This window comes from Ursus arctos, unplaced genomic scaffold (assembly GCF_023065955.2).
Source record: "Ursus arctos isolate Adak ecotype North America unplaced genomic scaffold, UrsArc2.0 scaffold_8, whole genome shotgun sequence".
In the NCBI taxonomy this organism is placed as follows: domain Eukaryota; kingdom Metazoa; phylum Chordata; class Mammalia; order Carnivora; family Ursidae; genus Ursus; species Ursus arctos.
Genome location: NW_026623100.1, coordinates 70,445,962 through 70,467,787, shown reverse-complemented (window position 1 = coordinate 70,467,787; position 21,826 = coordinate 70,445,962). Strand labels below are relative to the sequence as shown.

Genomic DNA, 21,826 nt, shown 5'->3' with positions numbered 1-21,826 from the left:
GTGTCAAGTGAATACATAAAATCTTAAAAAAAAAAAATTTACAGAACTTGTCCCTTAAACAGTCTGGGCTCATGACCTTATATATCTTCAACTACCTTCTTTTTTCTTTTCTTTCTCTCCCTCCTTTTCTTTTTTTCTTTCCCTCCCTCCCTTCCTTTTTTTTTTTTTTTTTTTTTTTTTTTGCTATCCTAACCATCTTTAGGTGTGTGGTTCAGTAGTAATTCACATTGTTACGCAGCAGATATCCAGAACTTTTTCATCTTGCAAAGCTAAAATTCTATACCCATTAAACAGCCTCATAATAAGGGGAATCAGACAGTATGTCTTTTTGTGGCTTCACATGTCGTAATGTCAAGCTTTACATTGCACCACTTGTCAAAACTTTCTTCCTTTTTTTTTTTTTTTAAGATTTTATTTATTTATTTGACAGAGAGAGTGAGCACAAATAGGGGGAGCAGCAGGCAGAGCTAGGAGGAGAAGCGGGCTGCCCGCTGAGCAGGGATCCCGACTTGGGGCTCATGACCTGAAGGCAAATGCTTAACCGACTGAGCCACCCAGGCGCCCCTTAAACTTCCTTTCTTTTTAAGGCTGAACAATATTCCATTATATGTATGGACCACATTTTGTTTATTTACTCATCTATTGATGGACTCTTGGACTGTTTCTACCTTGTAGCTATTGAGAGCAATGCTGCTACGAACATGGGTATGCAAATACCTCCTTGAAATCTTACTTTCCAATTCTTTTGAATATATACACCCCGAAGCGGGATTGTTGGATCATATGGTCATTCTATTTTTAATTTTTTGAGTAACCCCCAAATAGTTCTCAATAGCAGCTGCACCTTTGGGTAAATACATGACATCTGACATTCCCAACAGTGCACAAGGGTTCCAGTTTCTGTACATTCTAACCCTTGCTGTTTTCCGTTTCATCGAAGCCATGATGAGTGATATCCCACTGTGCTTTGATTTGCATTTACCTTAAGATTAGTGATACTGAGCATCTTTTCAAAAGCTTGTTGGTCGTTTGCATATATCATATTTGGAGAAATTCACTTTGCCCTTTTTAAAATCAGATTGTTTTTTTCTTCGTCTTGAATTGTGGTTCTTTAAGTGTTCTGGATATTAACCCCTTTTCAGAAACATGATTTGCAAAGATCTCCTCCCATTCTGTGGGTTGCCTTTTCACTCTGATTATTCCCTTTGATAGCACAGATTTTTTTAAGTTGGATGTAGGCTCCTTTATCTCTTCTTGCTTTGTTGCATGTGTTTTTGGTGTCATATGCAAAAAATCATTGCCAAATCCAAAGCCATGAAGCTTTTCTCGTATTTTCTTCTAAGAGTTCTATAGTTTTAGGTCCTTCATTTTAGGTCTTCAATCCATTTTGAGCTAATTTTTGTATTTGGTGTAAGGTAAGGGTCCAACTTCGTTTTTTTTGCAAGAGGATATCCTGTTTTCCTGACCCATCTACTTTCCCTATTGAATGGTTTGGCACACACGTTGAAGATCATTTGACCCGATACGCAAGGGTTTATTTCTGGGCTTTCTATTCTATCCTATTGGTCTATATGTCTGTTTTTATGCTAGAAACACATTTTTTTAAATAATAAACTGAGGTATAATTGAAATACATCATTCGTTTCAGGTGTATAACATGCATTCAGTATTTGTATATATTGTAAAATGACCACACTTTGTAGTTAACATCCAGACATTGTTTTGATTACTGTAGGTTTAGCAATAAGTTTTGACATCAGCCAATGTGAGACCTTCCTTCGACTTTATTCTTTTGACTAGATTCTTATTTTATTTATTAGTCTAATTATGTTTTCTATTATTCCTTCATTCTGGAACTTTATATTTCTGTAGAAAATTTGATTTTTAATTTATAGGTAGACTTGTTTTTAAAAAGATTTATTTGAGAGAGAGAGTGAGCAGGGGGAGGGGCAGAGAGAGAGAGAGAATCTTAAGCAGAGTCTCCGCTGAGTGGAGAGCCCAGGGCAGGGCTCGATCTCCCCACTCTGAGATCATGACCTGAACTGAAATCAAGTCGGACACCTAACTGACTGAGACACCCAGGTGCCCCTATAGGTAGACTTTTATATAATGTTCTATCATTTTTTAAGGTCTTATCCATTTATTTGACACAGAGAGGGAGAGACTGTGAGAGAGGGAACACAAGCAGGGGGAGTGGGAGAGGGAGAAGCAGGCTTCCCGCTGGGCACAGAGCCCGACGACGCAGGGCTCGATCCCAGAACGCCGAGATCATGACCTGAGCCGAAGGCAGACACTTAACGACTGAGCCACCCAGGCTCCCCAAGTTTTTTTTAAATTATAGAACATTGGGGTGCCTGGGTGCTTAGTTGTTGGGCGTCTGCCTTTGGCTCAGGTCATGGTCGCAGGGTCCTGGGATCGAGCCCTGCGTAGGGCTCCCTGCTCAGCGGGAAGCCTGCTTCTCCCTCTCCCACTCCCCCTGCTTGTGTTCCCTCTCTCGCTGCCTCTTTCTCTGTCAAATAAATAAATAACATCTTTAAAAAAATTAAAATTAAAAAAAACTTGCAATTTCATAAACACCATTTGTGTCTTTCACCTATTTTTAAAATTCTGATTTGCCAAAAGTATGTCTCATTTTTTTTTTTAAAGATTTTATTTATTTATTCGACAGAGATAGAGACAGCCAGCGAGAGAGGGAACACAAGCAGGGGGAGTGGGAGAGGAAGAAGCAGGCTCATAGCGGAGGAGCCTGATGTGGGGCTCGATCCCAGAACGCCGGGATCACGCCCTGAGCCAAAGGCAGACGCTTAACAGCTGTGCCACCCAGGCGCCCCTCATTTTTGTTTTTAACCAATCGAGACTATTCCTTTTTTGTGGAGTTTATTATTAATCCTTTCTATATTTTTTGTAATTTTGTTATTTTACTAGCTTTTTTAGGAAAAGATTTATTTTAGGGAGGGGAGAGGGGCAGAGGGAGAGGAAGAGAATCTGAAACCGACTCTGTGCTGAGCATGGGGCCCAGAGCCTGGCAAGCAGCTTGCTCTTACAGCCTTGAGGTCGTGACCCAAGCAGAAACCGAGAGTCAGATGCTCAGCGGACTGTGCCATCCAGGCGCCCCTTGCTAGGTTCTTAAATTACCTTCAGACTTTCTCGGCTAAGTATTTTCTCTGAGGAGCCTTTGGCCCAAGTCCCCCAAGTTTTGATCTCTAGCACTGTTACTCATTTTGAAGTTGGCCCAAATGGTTTATTCCAGATTAGATTATTCTTTAATCTAGGAGTTATTAAGAACAATTTTAAACATTTCTAAGATCTATTTCTAGTAGTAGATGTATTTCTAAGGTGTATTTTTGGCCTTCTTTTCTAATTCTCTTCAGTGAAACCTACCACATTCTATTCAATTGAATGTATCTTGGATGATGTCAGAACTGACTTTCAAAGTGGAGGCGGGGAAGGCTCCCAAACATCCCTCTTCTCCTCCAGGGTGATCCCCATGCTTCCCCCCTGACCTCTGGTGTAAGATGGACCCACCAGGTGTTGAGACCCAACTTTTCAGGGCCTCTTCCCGAGAATGGCCTGGGGTGTGATGAGGCTTGGCGGTCGTGATGGGAACTCCTCTCTGTAATCCGCAGTGCCGACTTCGCCCTCCCCTCCAGGTTCTCGCTACTTCCACGCTTTGCCCATCATGCAGACAGGTCCTTGTCAGCACTGCACTTGTCACTCCACTGCTCCCGGATGTAGGGCAACTCCCTATTGTTAACATCCGGGCAGCCATCAGGGCAAAACTATTACTTGTATTAGTACCAAAAAAAAGATTAAATGTACCAATGACCAAAATGCCGTTAAATTCCTTAATCCTATCTTCGACAGTTTTCCTGGTGATTTATCTACAACTTGAATCAAGAAGAGCTCCTAAGCAGAAACATAAATGAGCTCCAATCCCCATGTTTTGAGGCTGTGTAGGCAAATTAGAAACCCCTCCCCCCCAACCTTTCCTTAACTCTCTGTAACAGGAGTCACTCACCGCCCCTGGACGTCACAGATCTCATTTAATCCTCACAATTTTAGGAGGTAGGTCTCATTTCCCTCACCTACACATGAAGAAACGAAGGTTTAAAAGATGAAACTATTTGCCTAATGATGTAAAGCTAAAGGTCTGGAATCTGGCATAATCCAACCATTATGCTCTGAACCATTATAATCTCATGTCCAATAAAACTTGAATTAAGCTCAACCTAGCCAATTTCTTTCTTCAAACTACAGGGCTATTTCATTTGGTTTAAGTTCCTGGTAAATATTTAAGGGAAAAAAATGTGACTGAAACACAGAAAAAATGAGGAATTGTCTACAGGATATGGAGGTAACGAAGTTTAATAAAAATTCCACATTTTGAGCTTCTTGTAGGATCTGTCCTGTTCTTAGGTTCTTAGCACCAAGCACTCCTCAGATCCAAGGTATTGTGTGCATGCAGCCAAGATACTATTCCGACTTTTTTCTAAAGATTGTGAGAGAGAGAAACCAAGTGCGCCATGAGTCGGGGTAAGGCAGAGGAAGAAGCAGACCCCCTGCTCAGCAGGGAGCCCTACCTGGGGCTCTATCCCAGGACCCTGAGATCATGACCTGAGCTGAAGGCAGACGCCTAACCGACTGAGCCACCCAGGTGTCCCAAGAGCCACCCAGACGGGTAACACTGCAGCGCACCACAGTGCTCCATGCTTCCCACCTGTGTTCCCAGATGGACTGTCTGGAGCATCCAAACCCCATCAGATAGTTAAACTGGTCCTTGAAAGCTAGCCAGATAAGGCAGTGAACACTGCTCCCCTGGGGTTCCTCTGCTGTTCCCCCTGGTCCACCCCCAACCTTCCTGAGAAATCAGTCGTGAGGGCAAATAGAATGACTACTATCCAGGCTACCTTAGGAAACCTGCTTTTCTTAAGATTATTAAGCTAGGGTGGGAGGATGTAGTATTTATTTTAGAGTCTTTTAATTTAATCTCTATGACGTGGGATATATCAACAATTCCAGAAGGGTTGCATTCAGCTCAGAACGGAACCAAAACAAGGGAAGAGTAAAACTGGTGTAAAAAATTAAAAATGTGTATGATGAAAATGCCTTTTCCTACGTAGTTTTATGTAGATCTGTGCTTTGGATTCTATCAAATTATCTATATGGCTTAAAACAAAACTAATAGCTATACAAGGGAGAGAAGAATGGAAATAGTATTAGTAATAGTTGAGAACTGGGTTCTATGTATCTTAAGATACTCTCAATTCCTAAAATCAATGATCTAAATAGTACTCATCCAGGGTACTGGTGGCGACAGTGAGGCTGAGATAAAACACACAAATTCACAAGGTTTGTGATCCGTGAAGTAAACTTCAAATCCATGCCTGAACCCAAATTGTATTCTCCTTTAGACAACACTGTCTCTGGAAGTTCATATGGAAAGGAAACAAACACCTATAGGTAAAGATAAGCGATTTAATTTAATCCTCAAAACAACCTTGAAGAAATATCATTTTATCAAGGAAACAGGCTAAAAGTTTCATCCTATGAGGTGTGTAATCACTCTGTGTAATATAGAGATCCTAAGTACTAATCAAAAGATAGGAATACCATCAGAGTTATCAGTAGCCCCAAAGTAGCATCCATGTGATAAAAATATTTGCTTTTCCTTAAATCAGAGTAAACTTGAATGGGCAATCTGAATTGTAATTGAGGTACAGAAGGGTATTTTATCTAGAGAAAAACACAAGACCAGGTTTATTTCATACAATGTTATTCACACATTTTTCATTTTCTAATTTATACATAATATACAAAGTGAAGATAACATTATTTCGTATGAACCAAGAAGAGCCAAGACTTTAGACAAACTGGTCCGAAACAATCCATATCAAAAGGAGACACTCAAGAGTAAAGTCTAAGTGGTTCTGCCCAATTAAAGTTTCTTTATTCTGAAATGTGATGCTCAGATTTTAGCAAAACTCCATGCCAACTTATTAAATGGTGGAATCAGAGAGGTGGGCACCAAAATGGCAGACCATAAAATTTCTACAGTAATAGACGTTCTTCTAGAATAGGCCCCAAAGTATTGGGAAGATTAGTTTAACACTGGGATACATGGGAACATCAAAACCCTAAGAAGGTTCCGTTTCCCAGCCATCCCCTAGGGCTTTCTTAATTTGCAGAGATAACTGTGCCAACAGAGGGTAGAAAAAGGAAAACCAGGAATTCAACTGTGCAAATCCAGGAAAGTCATTTATCAATCTCCAACAAGAACAACTTGGATCATGATCAGCTCACAACCATGAGCTGATACTGGGAACAAATTTCGACACGGGGCCAAGACACTCTGAGGCTGGCAAAACAACGTAGGACGGGGTGGACGACAGCAGTTTTATATGTAGGGGAAAAAGCACTGCCACTGTGACTGGGACATGTTGATGAACCAGTATGACTGAGGGGACAGTGACAAGTGGTTGGATTTAATGGACTCAACATGGAATGTTGGGTTAGAAAACTAGAGTAACTCAATGTCAAACATGAAAAAGTATGCCTGGTACCCCAAACTTTATGCCATTGTTTTTAGGCTCATGATATGAACAGCTAAGTGATAAAACCTTTATATTCAATATTGTGCTCAGAAGAATGCTTTTCTTCTGCAGATCTCTAATAAAAAACCCCTTACATGTTCAATCGAAAGAGACAGCATGGTTCATTAGTTTTCAGCACTAAACAGAAGTGGGTCAACATAAATGGTTTTATACAAAATACTGACTTCAACAAAATACAAAGCACTTTCTTTATCTTTCAGAAACTGAATATACAAAGCAAGTTTTTTTCCAAAATATTTTCATAGGCAAAGGATTAAAAACGATTTTAATTATACACATATGGTCACAATTTTGCCTTAAAAAGATTGTTGGGAAATGTACATAAGGCCGCTTGTAAATGTACATCATGTTACTGTTATGTCTTATGTCCAGAGAAAAAAATGTTATCATACAGATTTGCTCTTACTTGGGAATAGGCTATTCAAAAATACAGTACTCTTCTGTACAAAGAAAAAAGTCACATCACATTTAATAAGATGGAAAAAGCATTGGCCTCCATGGTAACCAAATTTCTCAGTCCAATACTTTCTATTATGCACAATACCCTGACTTCTTGAAAGTGATCCAAATCCTAGTATGTTCATATTAACAGAGTCAACAACTATGTTATAAAAGAAAATGTTTTCCACAATAATAAAAAGAAAGCCGGTTCATACTTCTGAAACCATATAAAGATAAAAAATTTTTAAAAAATCACTCTCGATTTGGAGAAATAAATTTACATTATACAACACTATATGCCAGGTCAAAGAGGGCAGGGACATAAATGTACACTAAAATGCAAATGTTTTCCAAAGAGATAAAACAAATTCCATTTACAGCATGAAGGTTTACAAATGTACACCTGTACAACCAAGGAAAGCATCACTACTAAATTAGCAAGGCTTTTATAATAAACATTGAAACAAGATTTGCTTTCAAGTGTAAACTTACATCTATTACTACACACACAATGCATATTATTTATAGGAAGCAAAAAAAGCTATCTGAATATGTAGTCATGCTTAAATGTTGAGCTATCAAATTCACTTTTCAGTGGCCCCTTTCACCTCTATCTGGTTCCTACTGTCTCAAAATCTACTATGAAAAAGCAAAATAAAGCTCAACACTTCCTCAACATGTCCTTGTAATTTTATAAGCAAAACAATATACAAATTTTCACTCTTTCTCAGATTGCAAACCCAACTGAAAAGTTAAAAAGAGACTTAACTTTCCAATTAGTGCATTTAACTGAATGGAAGTGTCACCATGATTTTGTTTTTTTCTACCTCTCACAACAATTACATATGTAAGTATATACAATACTTCTGTACATTGCCAGAGACATTTTAGGGCAGTATTTGTATTAAAATCACATCCACTGTAAATAATATAAGTCTTTTCATCTCAAATCATTTAATTCTTGTCTTACTTGCCGAGTTTTTATTTGCATGATAGTTTGTGAATTACCAAAATACAACTTAACTTTCTTTTTAAAATATTAATAATATTTATGCAGTTGATTGTTAATCGGTTATAAAAGACTTCACACGAAGGACAAAAAAAAAAATAAGGACTATATTTCTATATACATCTCTATAAACCTGTTGTGCTATGGGGTCCGTAGACCTACCAGACTGCAAGCCAGTTTATTAAAAGAATACTGTACTTTTTCCTTTAAAAACTATTTTTGTGACTTTACAAGGTAAAAATTTACAAAATATGTGACAGCTTTTTTTGATAGTTACATCATATACAAGCATTCTGTGCTTTGCCAGCAATCCAATCTGATAGGTCTCCACTCAGGGCTGAATATAATTTATAATTCACCACCCCCACCCCCCAAATATACACAAGAACCTTAAAAAATTTACAAATGGATGAACAAAGTCAATAAATAGTTTTGCTTTAAAAAAAATTTTGAAAGATTCATGGTTGAGTTGTGTTTTGATAATTCACAAAAGAAACGTTCTTTTCACATGGTTACGTCATCTTCTTTCTCTTTTCCCTTTACAGCATTCCATTTGGTGGTCCTCCAATAGGCCCTAGATCTGGGCTATTTTTCAAATAATATTTTTCCAACTTGGCCAGTATATGCTTCCCATATGTGTATTTGCGCAAAGTAGTAATGTGAGGTCGAATCTGAAAAACAGATAATCTCCTTAGTAAATCTTAGTTATTTCAGTTTCCGGTTTCTTAAAAAAGCACTCCTAAATCTTAGTGATTTAGAAGAATAATTGATTTTATTTATTTATTTTTTTTTTTTTTTTTTTAAGATTTTTTAAATTTATTTGACACAGTGAAAGCCAGTGAGAGAGACAGCCAGTGAGAGACAAGCAGGGGGAGTGGGAGAGGAAGAAGCAGGCTCCCAGCAGAGGAGCCTGATGTGGGGCTTGATCCCAGAACGCCGGGATCACGCCCTGAGCCGAAGGCAGACGCTTAACAACTGAGCCACCCAGGCGCCCCTTAGAAGAATAATTGATTTTAATATTCAAATCCTTTAAAGAAAGCTGTTTGCAAAAGCAGTTCATTATACTCAATCTTTCCAACCTTCCACTCTCAAAATTGTTCAATGAATACACAAACCGCTACTTCTAAACTATTACAAATGCCAATAGCTGAGGGGCTCCAAACATAGCAGGAAAGCATCACAAGTGAACTATTATGTTCTTAAAAAGTTGATGAAGCCAGAATTTTCTTACTCAAGTCTGTTGGATAAAAATTCAATCAAAAACGGAGAAAAAGACATGAATGAGCAATCAGATATGTGATGGCTAATACATTTAAATTGTTCAAAATCTAAGTTTTTAAAATGTAAATGAAAAGAATTGTATGATCATCTTTCCACCCAGACTGGCAAAAAAAATTTTTTTTAAAGATTTTACTCATTTATTTCAGAGACAGAGAGAGGGAGAGAGCGAGCACAAGTCAGGGGAGGGGCAGAGGGATAGGCAGAAGCAGGCTCCCCTCTAAGCATGGAGCCCGACGTGGGGCTTGATCCCAGGACCCTGGGGATCATGAACTGCACTGAAGATAGATGCTTAACCGACTGAGCCACCCAAGTGCCCCAAACTGGCAAAAAATTTTATAAGGAACAACAACTGGTACTGATGAGATGACAACAAAACAGGTGTTCTTCTTATACACTGGTAGATGTGCAAACGTGTACAGATTTTTTGAGACCAACCTGGCAGTATCTATCAACACATAAAATGTCTACATACTTTGCACCAGCAATTCCACACCTAAGAATTTACCCTACAAAAACAGGTAGTTATGCAAAGACATTCATAGAAACAATCCAAATGTTATAAATATGATATTGGTTAAATAATGTAGTTGTTAAAAATAAGACTGACAATTTTTATAAGTATATATTTTTAAGCAGAAATATTACATTTTTAAAAAGGTAAAAAATTTATGATCTTATATTTCTCTTTATATAACAAGAGGTCCAAAGAAGTTATATGACCTGTTTTTTTTTTTTTTTTTTTTTTTTTTTTTAAGATGTTATTTGAGAGAGAGACAGAGCATGAGCAGGGTAAGGCGCGGCAGGAGAAGCAGACTGACATGACACTAGATCTCAGGACCCTCGGATCATGACCTGAGATGAAAGCAGAACCAACTGAGCCACCCAGGGACACCTTGTCCCTTGTCTCTTAAATGAATTAATTTAGAAAAAGACTGGGTATTTAGTATTTCTTCCAGTATTCTTTTTAACAGTTTTCCCATGGAAATTAATGCATTTTAAAAAGAATCATTACATTCTAGGGAGAAAACACAGAGAAAACAGCTTGTTTAAAAAAAAAAAAAAAAACCAACCAACCAACCCAATCAATTAGGAAAATGCATTAGGTTAGTGAGAAAACCTAACTAGATTTTAAAATTAATGTTCAATTCATGTATTATGGCAAACCAAATATATTTAAATAAGATGGGTATGGGCAATGCTAAAGATGGGTAAACAGATGAGAAATGAATGTGATTTTATTGAGAATATTTTAGGAATCTAATGGAATGGTACACCATACCTACATTTGTCAAAGGTTATCCACTGATTTTAGATGTTTTCTCCAGTTAGAACAGAAGAGGAAATTAAAACCTAGAAAGCTAAAATTGTAGCCTGAAAGTCACACCAATTGAACCACCTATTTTAAGTGCTATAAACTGTATTACCTTATGCATGATTATCTTCCTCTGAGCAGGTTCAGCCATATCAATCATCTTCTGAACCACGTAATTGGCATACTGGTCCTTCATCATGGTGTATAAGGCACTGTGAGGACCATCATTCTGGCAGCAAACTTCGTCAATCAGTAAAGCTCTCTCAGCACGGGAGGCATGAGTAACACACTTTTCTACCACATTGCTAAAAATTAAGTATATACACAGAAAGTTATTTAAAAGATTTATTACTTTTTATTTGAGACAGAGAGAGAGAGAGAAAGAGAGAGAAAGAGGCAGAGGAGTGGTGGGGAGAGACAGAGAAGCTGATTCCCCACTGAGCAGAGAGCCCAAGGTGGGGCTGGATCCCAGGACCCCAGGATCATGACCTGAGCCAAAGGCAGACGCTTAACCGACTGAGCCACCCGGGCGGCCCCCAAAAGTTATTTTGTTACTTTTTTCTTTAAAGATTTATTTGAGAGCTAGAGGGTGTACACACCTGCAGGGGGAGGAGGGGCAGAGAAAAGGGGAGAGAGAAACCCAACTGGACTCTGGGCTGAACAATGGAGACAAACTCGGGGCTCCATGTTGACCCTGAGATCACAGCCTCGGCCAAAACCAAGAGCCAATGTTTCAACAACTGCGCCACCTGGGTGCCCCGTATTTTATTACTATTTTCTTTATAGCAAAATATCCTTGGTTTTGAAAGAATTTGCTTAACACATCTGAAGACGTTAAGAGTCAAGATGGTATTTTCTTGCGATTCTCTTACCCTTTACTTTTAAAATAGAAATTAGTATCATAGAGGAACCCATACTGGATACCCACAAGTTCAATTATATGCCTCTTAAAATAATAATTATAATTCAAAAGAGAGAAAACCAGGTCATTAGTAAGGTCTGAGATTTTCATTAACATGCACTGAAAGAATCTGCATTTATATGTTTGGGGAGACAAATCATTTTCTGAATACAGACTTTAAAAATGGAATATATGTGGGCAAACCAATTTGTCATGTAAGAATAAAAGCAAAGTTCTGTATGTGTTTTTCCCCTCTACTAAAAGCAAGATTATGTGTGGGGGTTTTTTTAGTTTTTTATTTTTTAAATTTTATTTAAAGATTTTATTTATTTATTTGTCAGAGAGAGAGAGAGAAGAGCACAAGCAGAGGGAGCAGCAGGCAGAGGGAGAAGCAGGCTCCCCTGCTGAACAAGGAACCCAATGTGGGACTCGATCCCAGGACCCTGGGATCATGACCTGAGCCGAAGGCAGACGCTTAACCCACAGACCCACCCAGGCGTCCCAAGAAAGATTATGTTCTAATGCTATAGTCTACATTCCTTTCTTTACTAATAAAAGCCAAAGAGTTAAAAGAACTGACCCTTGGGATCAGAAAATATTGCAATACCTGGCAAATTTGTGTTGACTCAGGGCTAAGACTTTTCCTCTGATTTCAGAAACAATTTTGCTTTTGTCTTCAGGTCGACCATGTTCCAGTACATGCTGAATAACGTAATTGCCATATTGATCCTAAGTACAGATATTTAAAAATTACTTTCCTTAGGTCATTCCTTAAGAATAATGATTATTCTTTAAAAAGATGTTAATTATTTTTTCTAAAAATTTAGCAGTATATAGTCAGGAGAATATACTGGGCTTTTTGTCTTACTATGTGTTTCTACAGTGTGTTAATTTAGGAATAAATTATAATTTAGGAATAAATTATATTTCCCTAAATTTAACAATAAATAATATTTGCCTATGTTTTGAACCATTTTAAAAAACACATAAACATTTAAAACTATTAGGGAGTTTATACCTGTACCAACTGCTCTGTATGTTGGTGAAGTTCTTCTAAGATAGGTAAGGTCTGTTCTGCAGTACAATGTTCTAGGATACGCTGGATCACTCTGCAGCCATAAGGATGAGTTGAGAGTACAAACACCTTAAAACAATTGGAAGAAATACATTTCCATTATCTGACATTTTTGGAAAGTTTTATGAGGCAGACAGATTTCTGATGACATGCTGAATTAATTTAAAATAGAAGAGTGGGGAGTCACCTTCAGTATGACCACTGCCCTGTTAGTAAAGACTGGAAAGCAAGGTGATCAACTTAGGAGCTAACAGATATTTTCTCTCTCTCTTTTTGAAGATTTTATTTGTTAGAGAGAGAGAGAGAGAGAGATGGAGCACAGAAGCAGCGGGAGCAGCAAAGGGAGAGAAGCAGGCTCTCCACTGACCCGAGAGCCCAATGTGGGGCTTGATTCCAGGACTCCAGGATCCCCACCCAAGCCGAAGACTGATGCCTAACCAACTAAACCACACAGGTGCCCCTCTTTTTTTTTTTTTTAAGATTTTATTTATTTACTTGAGAGAGAGAGAGAATGAGATAGATAGGAAGAGAGAATCTGAACCAGGCTCCGCACTGAGCATAGCCCAATGCGGGGCTCATTCCCACCTGAGCTGAAACCAAGAGTGGGATGCTTAACTGACAGCCACCCAGGTACCCCAAGAACTAACAGACATTTTGATCAAATGGCACCAAACCAGAAGATGGAGGGTATGTAATAATGAAAACAGACTGCAAGATGAGGGTAGTGCGCAATAATATAATTAGCAATTATTAATTACTACGTATTAGTTACTAATTGATATTTATTTTCTGTGTTTTACTATAGGATCTGAAGACTTCCTTCCTTTCCTTTTCCCCCCAAATTTGGAAAACACTGTTGGGTTTATAATTCTAAGAGTTGTGATCCTAAAGTAGTATTACTGAACTATTTCTACAGTTTTCAGCTTCAATAAAGTGAAGCTACCTGTTTCATAAACAGGCAGAAATCACTGCACATTTACTGTTTTGTCTCCTATGTTTGTATGACAGTATTGGGCATTACATCATCTTGTGACTTACGAAAAATGCGTTAACACTCAAATTCTAAAAGAATGCCCTGCTAACTTATCAGAAGCCAAAAATCAATCTTACTTGTCCTTTGAAAGCATCAATGATGAACTGTAGTGACTGTGGCTGAACACATTCAATACATTTTTGTACAACATGGTTTCCATTCTGATCTTTCACACATTTGAGCACATGACCATCTAGCTCCTTTACCATTTCACTCTGCAAAAAGATGACATTTAAAAAATTACCTCATCAAGCAAGATATCAGGATTAAAAATACAGAGTACAAAAGCATAGTAAAAAATTTGTTTGCACTTTTTTAGATATCAAAGTTTAAAATCTGCCCCCCCACACAGAATTCATGGTGAGAATTATCAAAACATTTCACAGGACTGTAATGTAAATGACACTTGCTGAAAAAAAAAGTAGTGATGCTAAATTTGCTGTATTTAAACAACTCTTAGCACTCTACACACCCTCTACTCATCTTCCTCAGCTGACAATATACATAATTAATTCAGAATTTTACACTTTTCCTCTACTTAGCACCCCCCCTTCCCTCAAAAAGTAATTTCTTTATAAGATTTTATTCATTCATTTCAGAGGGAGGGAGAGAGAGGGAGCATGAGTGGGGGGAAGGGCAGAGGGAGAAGCAGACTTCCCGCTGAGCAGGGAGCCAGACATGGGGCTCAATCCCAGGACCCTGGGATCACTACCTGAGCTGAAGGCAGACGCTTAACCAACTGAGCCACCCAGGCACCCCCCCAAAATAATTTTTTAATTTTGAAAAAAGGTTTATTACTTATTTAGAGCACATGCGAGTGGGGGAAGGGACGGAGGGAGAAGCAGCGATGTGGAGCTTGATCTCACAACCCTGAGATCATGACCTGAGTGAAATCAAAAGGCTCAGAAACTTAACTGAGTGAGCCACCTAGACGCCTCTTTGGAAATGAATTCTTGGGAAATTTTAGATTTTTATTAATTTAAGTGGCAAAAATGACCCCTTTCATTTGTTTCTTTGCTTACTAATAAGGTTAAGCTTATTTACAGGAAGGTTTATTTACTAACTGGCATTTTCTTTTAGCAAGTAATCTTCATTTTAAAAAATAAATTTGAAAGCATTTATTAAATAAACATCTTAATCCTTAGAGAAAAATACAGGTAGCCACACGATAATCTGTGTGCCTTAGTAGTACAACAGGAAATCGTATTGTGAAGAAATGGAGTACACACGGTATCTAAAGGTATCACATTTAAAGTCTCTCTCACCCAAAGAACTCTCAAATACGTACTAACATAATTCTAGAGGAATTCTGTTAAGCCAAGATATAACACCGATGTTTAGCTATAAACTAAATAACAAAATAAAATAGCCTAAGGAATCCAAAGAACACCATTATTCATTAACAGGTTCACATAAGGCTTATTCTCACTGATTCATATTTTCAAATATTAAAGACATTTCAAAGACATTTAAGTATCTTTATTATTTATTACTGAAGTATAACTGACATACCATATTAGTTTCAGGTGTGCAACATGGTGATTCAATAAAACACTACACATTGCTCACCACGAAAGGTATAGTCACCAAAAAACGTTGTTACATTACTGACTATATTCCCTATGCTGTACTTTTCATTTCCGTGACTTTTTAATTTTATAACTGAAAGTTTATCTCTTAATCCCCTTCACCTATAGCCTCCCCCACCTGCCACCCACCAACCCTCTGGCAACCAAGAGCTTATTCCCTATTTAAGAGTTTGTTGTTTGTTTCTTCTGTTTATCACATTACACAGAGGAGTGAAATGAGAGGTATTTGTCCTTCTTCTGATTTCACTTAGTGTAATGCCTTCTGTCCATCCATGTTATTGCAAATAGCAAGATCTCATTCTTTAAGATTTTATTTATTTGAGAGAGAGAAAGAGAGAGATCATGCACAGGGGGGAGGGGTAGAGGGAGAATCAGACTCCCCTCTAAGCAGGGAGCCCCACATGGGACTAGATCCCAAGACGAGAGCATGACCCGAGCCGAAGGCAGATGCTTAATGGACTGAGCCTCCCAGGTGCCCAAGATCTCATTCTTTAAAATATCTTTGAGGTACCTAAACCAGTTTGAGACTTACGGAAGAGCAGTTACGTAATCATCTACAATAATCAAAATTTGTTGATCTTTTCCACTGTGACAGATCTTCAATTATTCTAGAACTCAGAATTTCCTCCAGAAATTTCCTTCAGAAAATAATACTATTTTCTCAAATTTTTACACATATACACACATATATCCATATATATGTCATTACTGTTTTTAATTCTGGAATTTACTTTATTATACAATAATGTATGTGGGTGGAGAATCAAATGTGATCTCATTCCAAATTTACTAATGACCAATGCCTTTTAAGAAATAACTATTTCCTTTACTCTAAGTTTCATTGTAATACATAAACTAGTTATATATATACAAAATAGTATCTATTTGGGGTTACGAATTTCATTTCTAAAGTCTGCTTAATCTCCTCCAAGAACCGCACCAGTGATACTTCACATATTAAAAACCTAGCAGATCAGCATTTATCCTCATCCTCTTAATATTCTTGTCTATTTCAAGTAATTTTAAAAATTATTCTGATCAGTTATAAGAAAATTCCCAAGAACACATGACTGGAATTACATTAACCCTTTTTTAACTTAAAATAGAATTTTACTAGACTTCTTCATCCAAGATACAGTATATTCCCATTTAATTTATATGTGTTCTTTCCTCTTTATCTTAAAAACTGTGAATCTTGTTAACAGAATTCTTAGATTATTTTTCCTATTGAATGAAATTTTAAAAAACTTTATATATATAATTTTTTAAAAAGATTTTATTTATTTATTCGACAGAGATAGAGACAGCCAGCAAGAGAGGGAACACAAGCAGGGGGAGTGGGAGAGGAAGAAGCAGGCTCATAGCGGAGAAGCCCGATGTGGGGCTCGATCCCACAACACCGGGATCACGCCCTGAGCCGAAGGCAGACACTTAACCGCTGTGCCACCTAGGCGCCCCATATATATATAATTTTTAACTGGCATATAGGAATGCAACTGGTTTTAAAATTTTTATTCTTGTGCTCGCTTCGGAAGCATAAATACTAAAATGGGAATGGTACAAAGATTAGCATGGCCCCTGCACACAGATTACACACAAATCCATGAAGCGTTCCACATTTTTACGTTAACTGGAATTAAAATATAACTTAAAATAAAAAGCACTCTACTCAACGAAAAATTTTTTATTCTTATGATAGAAGTGTAAGTACAATCCAAATACACTTTGGAAAAAGGAAAAGATATTCCTGATACTACAGAAAATCAAATAAGCAAGTGTAGCAAAAATATCCATCATTTAGCATTCTGCTTACCACACAGGAGGCACTCAAATATTTTCATTTAAAGATGAAAAGATGTTGAAGAAAATGAAGAGTACAGATCAAAAGATCTACTTTATGACAATTAATAATGTACTGTCTGAGACAGATTTTTAGAACTATTTTATTCTAATTGTGGAAATACTTAATGTTTCACTGTAAGATTAGCGTTAAGTAATAATAAAGTAATAATTCAAAAACCGAATAAAATACAAAAATTTTGTCTTAACTTACAATTACCTGCTGGTCAGATGAAATAGACTCTAATGCTTTCTGAATAACACGGCAGCCATACATCTGCAAGGCTAAAGGCAGAACATGACCACGAATACGAGTAGCGAGGGCTAATTTTTGATCCAAACTCCCAAACTGATGGAAAAGAAATTAATATTAATAAAAAGAACCATAATATTATTTTGTTAAACCTGAATAACCTACTGCTTGCAGCCTATTCATTCTATTTTGAAAATACCACATTTGGTAATCATGTAGGAGGATTTAGGTGAAAACTAATTAAAATAGATCCAGAGCTGCCTAAAATAACTGTATTACTTTTGGGGGGGGGTGAAGTCTCACTATCTAAAATTTCCTTGTTACTAATACATTAACCACTTGTTATTCTTTTAAAGTAAACATCTTTAGCCTTCATTTTTAAAAAACAAAATCTCCTCATCTTTAACTTCTGAGCCATACATTCAGACCAGATAATTCTCAGGTATATTCTGATGTTAACTGTGCAGGAAACTTAAGTCAAGATACTTAGTTACAACACAGATACTTAGTTATAAACTGAAAATTAGCTAAGTCACAAAATACATGACATCTAACAAAACCAAAAAGACTGTACTATTATTAATTTCTTCACCCAATGCTTTTTATTTTCAAATATTAATTAGATTAATATTAAACTTCTCATTTAAAGTAGGCCCATATATCTTAAAACTGTTTTTGTGATAAAATACGTAGCACGAAATGTCATTTTCACTATTTTTAAGTGCATAATTCAGTGGCATTAATTATACCGACAATGTTGTACAATCATCACTACAGACCATTTCCAAATCTTCCCTGTTGCCTCAAACAAAACGCTGCATGCCTTAAGCAGTAACTCCCCACTTCCCCGAACACTTGGTGAGCCCCAATCTACTTTATGTCCCTATCAATTTGCCTATTCTAGGTATTTCGTAAATGAAACTCTATGATGTTCGTCCTTTTACATTTGGCTTATTTTACTTTGCTTCATGTTGTAGCATGTAACAGAAATCATTCCTTCTACAGCTGAATAATATTCTATTGTATGCATTTATCACATTTTGTTTATCCATTCATCAGCTGGACATTTAGGCTGTTTCTAACTTTTGGCTACTGTGAATAATGCTGAAACAAACGCTAGTGTTTGAGTCCCTGTTTTCAATTCTTTTGGGTGTATTTATAGGAGTGGAACTGCTGGTTTGTATGATAATTTTCTGTGTATTTTTTAAGGAACTGCCAAACCGTTTTTCACAACAGCTACACCATTTTACATTCCTAGAACAATGTATGAGTGGTTCCAATTTCTCCACAAACACTGGTTACCTTCCACTTTTTTATTAAGCCATGCTAGCAGATGTGAAGTAGAACCTCACTGCAGTTTGGATCCGCATTTCCCTAATGACTAAGGATGTTGAGCTTCTTTTCATGTGCTGCTTACTGGCTATTTGTAGATCTTCTACGGAGAAATTTCTATTCAAGTTCTCTGTTTATTTTTCTAAGATTTTTTAAGTAATCTCTATACCCAACAGGGGGCTAGAACCTACAACCCTAATGTCAAGAGTTGCATGCTCCACTGAGCAAGCCAACCAGGCACCCCTCCTGTCCATTTTTTTAACTGGGTTGTCTTTCTGTTGTTGTGTTTTAGGAGTTCTTTATATATTCTGGATATTAAATCTTCATTAGATATGTAATTTGCAAATATTTTCTCCCAAGCTCATTCATATATATATATTCTTTCTTTCTTTTTTTTTTTTTTAAAGATTTATCTATTTCAGAGAGAGAGAGCACCAGCAGGGGGAGGAGCAGAGGGAGAAGCAGACTTCCCACTGAACACAGAACCTGACACAGGGCTCGATCCCAGAACCCTGAGACCAAGACCCGAGCTAATGGCAGACACTCAACTGATTTAACCCCCCAGGCTCATATATTTTTATATGAAAATAACTCTTACCCACCCTTCTGGACTTTTCTAAGCATTAAAAACAAACAGCTGGATAGATATACAAACATGAATGTGTGCTTACCTCAAAAAATTTCTGTATAACATAGTTTCCAAAAACATCTGTCATTAATTGATAGGCTGCTTGCAGAATTTCATTAAATACCATCTGTCGCTCAGCTGGAGTAGCTCTCTCTAGTTTTTGTTGAATGAATCTATGAAAAAAAAAATTTACCTGCCATGACAGCACATTGGAAACAAGCTTCTGTAAAAATCTCGAGTATTAAACATTCCCACATATATACACCTAAAATTATTTCCAGAAATAGTACTAATGCATTTAGTACTGTGAACAGCCAATTTAAGGCAAAAAAGACAAGTGTTATGGAGTATTTCTTTGTAACACCTTAATTTGAAATAACTACTAGTTAGGCAAAAAGTCTGGACATGAAGAGGTTTAACACTTAAGTTAGTTCTGGCTGCACTATAATCAATGAAGAAAAATTAGATTTTATTGGTTATTCACATATTTTTTCATAATATTACTAAATAATATCTAAATTTAGAGAATAAAAGAAGCTCTTACAAATAAATTCTTAGCCACTGTGAGCGATACAAGTCTGATTTGCTACTCTTAAGGAATTTTCGACCACAGGGAGATAAAATGAAAACTATAGAAGTAACAGACAATTCAAATTTAGTAAATGTGTTACAAGTGAAATGTTTCAACTTAAACCATATCACATCAAATACAGATCTATAAGGGAACACAAAAGCATTTAGCTTTCTTTTTAATTTTTTTTAAGACAAAGTCTACATCAGGGACACTTAAGTCCACAAATGTAATCAGAGCATTATTTTAAGGAAAATTAAAGTGAGTCAATGTAATAAAAATAATCCAATAAAAAGACACTGCTATATATTCATTATAAAAATATTCTCATTACAGAAAACTGAGAAACCATAAATAATTTAAAAACCTGTATTTTTGTCATTTGTCCTAATATCGGGTATTTATTTTTTAAAAACTTCCAACTTTCATGCAGATTAAATGACCCCAGTCAAGAAAAATTTATGCTCTTATGAGGCAGTAATTTTCAAAGCAAAAATACAGAGTATCATAAATGATAATCACCCACCTAGAACCATGCTGGTCTTGAGAAAACTCAACTATGTGTCCAATCAGGTCTCTAAGTTGAAGGTTTGGGAACCGGTTGTTCCTGAAATCTTCCAATAATCTACTTCGGCCAGAAGGCATAATATCAGACCTATTATACCGAAGCCGAGAAGGAGGAAAGAGCTGGCTGCTGGAGCTAAACAGACTGGAAGTGCTTGAAGCACTTCGGTATTTTGCTTCTGCTCCAGGTGCTGCAGAGATATATCGACCACTACCATTTGTCAGGCCTCCTACAACAAAGCAGCCGTGGTCAGCAAATGTTTTTGACAAGGCCATTCCTCAAATAAGAGTTAGTAAACTAAAAATTCAATCAAGAAATACTCATTCCACTAACCACTGATTCCTATATGTTGTAACAGAAAATTAAAATTGGAAGAGAAATCTCACACATTTACTTAATGTGTGTGTGGCTTTAGGATCTGGGGGAAAAAGACTAGAAAACATGAGAAAAATAAACCTGTATTTGTTCTCGGCAGTTTAATTTAAATGATAATTTTAACATCTAATGTCATACACAAAACTTTTATTTGTTCTTGGAAACTTAGTTTAAAACACAATTATACCAAGTAATGTCATACATACTAGTCTCAATATCAGAACACTGAAACCACCAACACAATTTCCAGTTTATTAACGTTAGAAATAGCTAGCAAACTCAGATTTTAAGCCACTGAACTAGAGCTGGGCTAAAATTTACTTGCAGTGTTAGTAGAACACTGAGGGCTAAATCAGTCCTTTTTTGGACTTTATAAAAAAATGCATTAAGTTGTATATGCCTCAATTAAAGAAAAACTTTTTTTTTTCCTTTTAAAGTAAACTCTATGCACAAGGTGGGGCCTGAACTCACGACCATGAGATCAAGAGCTGCATGCTCTACTGACTAAGCCAGCCAGGAGCCCTGAAAAACCATTTCTTAAAGAAGTTAACACACGGATTACTTTTTGAAGTTAAAAAAACAAACAAACAAAAAAACCACAGTATTAAATAATAAATCCAAATTATATCTTATTTTAAAATATTTAAAACATTTTAAAGGAATACTCTCCATAAAATACGATTAGTTTACCGACAAGAAATAAACATTTATTATTCCTAGAACTTTAACCTTTATCATTTGAGACAAATAAAAGACCTCTTTAGCTTATATTCCATTCCAAACAAGGAAATTAAAGGGCAGTCAATAGAAACAAACAAAAAATACAAGCCGGAAATTGTTATTACAAATAACCATTTAAAAGTACTTGACAGTGTCCTTTTAAAAAAGAAATATGTATAGAAAACCATAAAGCGCAGATTTAGTAGCTCAGATACACAAAATCTACCATCAGCTCTATGCTATTGTATACCATCTCAACGCAGAGTAGTGTGCTCTACGCTCTATATACAA

General features: G+C 36.7%; 1 protein-coding gene and 1 non-coding gene across 13 annotated transcripts in view; one reads left to right on the top strand and one right to left on the bottom strand.

Moving 5' to 3' along the window:
• Positions 1–5,727: 5,727 nt before the first annotated feature.
• The window catches only part of PUM2 (pumilio RNA binding family member 2), a 96,421-nt gene continuing 80,322 nt past the window's right edge, over positions 5,728–21,826 (bottom strand). For 7 of the 12 annotated variants that reach the window (XM_048222454.2, XM_026519399.4, XM_044390514.3 and 4 more), the window contains 8 exons: positions 20,402–20,669; positions 19,348–19,477; positions 17,306–17,440; positions 13,741–13,878; positions 12,574–12,699; positions 12,163–12,284; positions 10,767–10,959; positions 5,728–8,732 (listed from right to left, as the gene is read on the bottom strand). In XM_048222454.2, the coding sequence (XP_048078411.1) occupies positions 8,601–8,732; positions 10,767–10,959; positions 12,163–12,284; positions 12,574–12,699; positions 13,741–13,878; positions 17,306–17,440; positions 19,348–19,477; positions 20,402–20,669 (1,244 nt within the window). In that variant the 3' untranslated portion in view covers positions 5,728–8,600. The remainder of the gene's footprint in view (positions 8,733–10,766; positions 10,960–12,162; positions 12,285–12,573; positions 12,700–13,740; positions 13,879–17,305; positions 17,441–19,347; positions 19,478–20,401; positions 20,670–21,826) is intronic. The other 5 variants (XM_048222456.2, XM_026519420.4, XM_026519406.4 and 2 more) reach the window with 1 other exon arrangement.
• LOC113247709 (U6 spliceosomal RNA) lies at positions 16,772–16,875 on the top strand. The gene has a single exon (XR_003313359.2). It is a non-coding gene; the product is annotated as a U6 spliceosomal RNA (small nuclear RNA).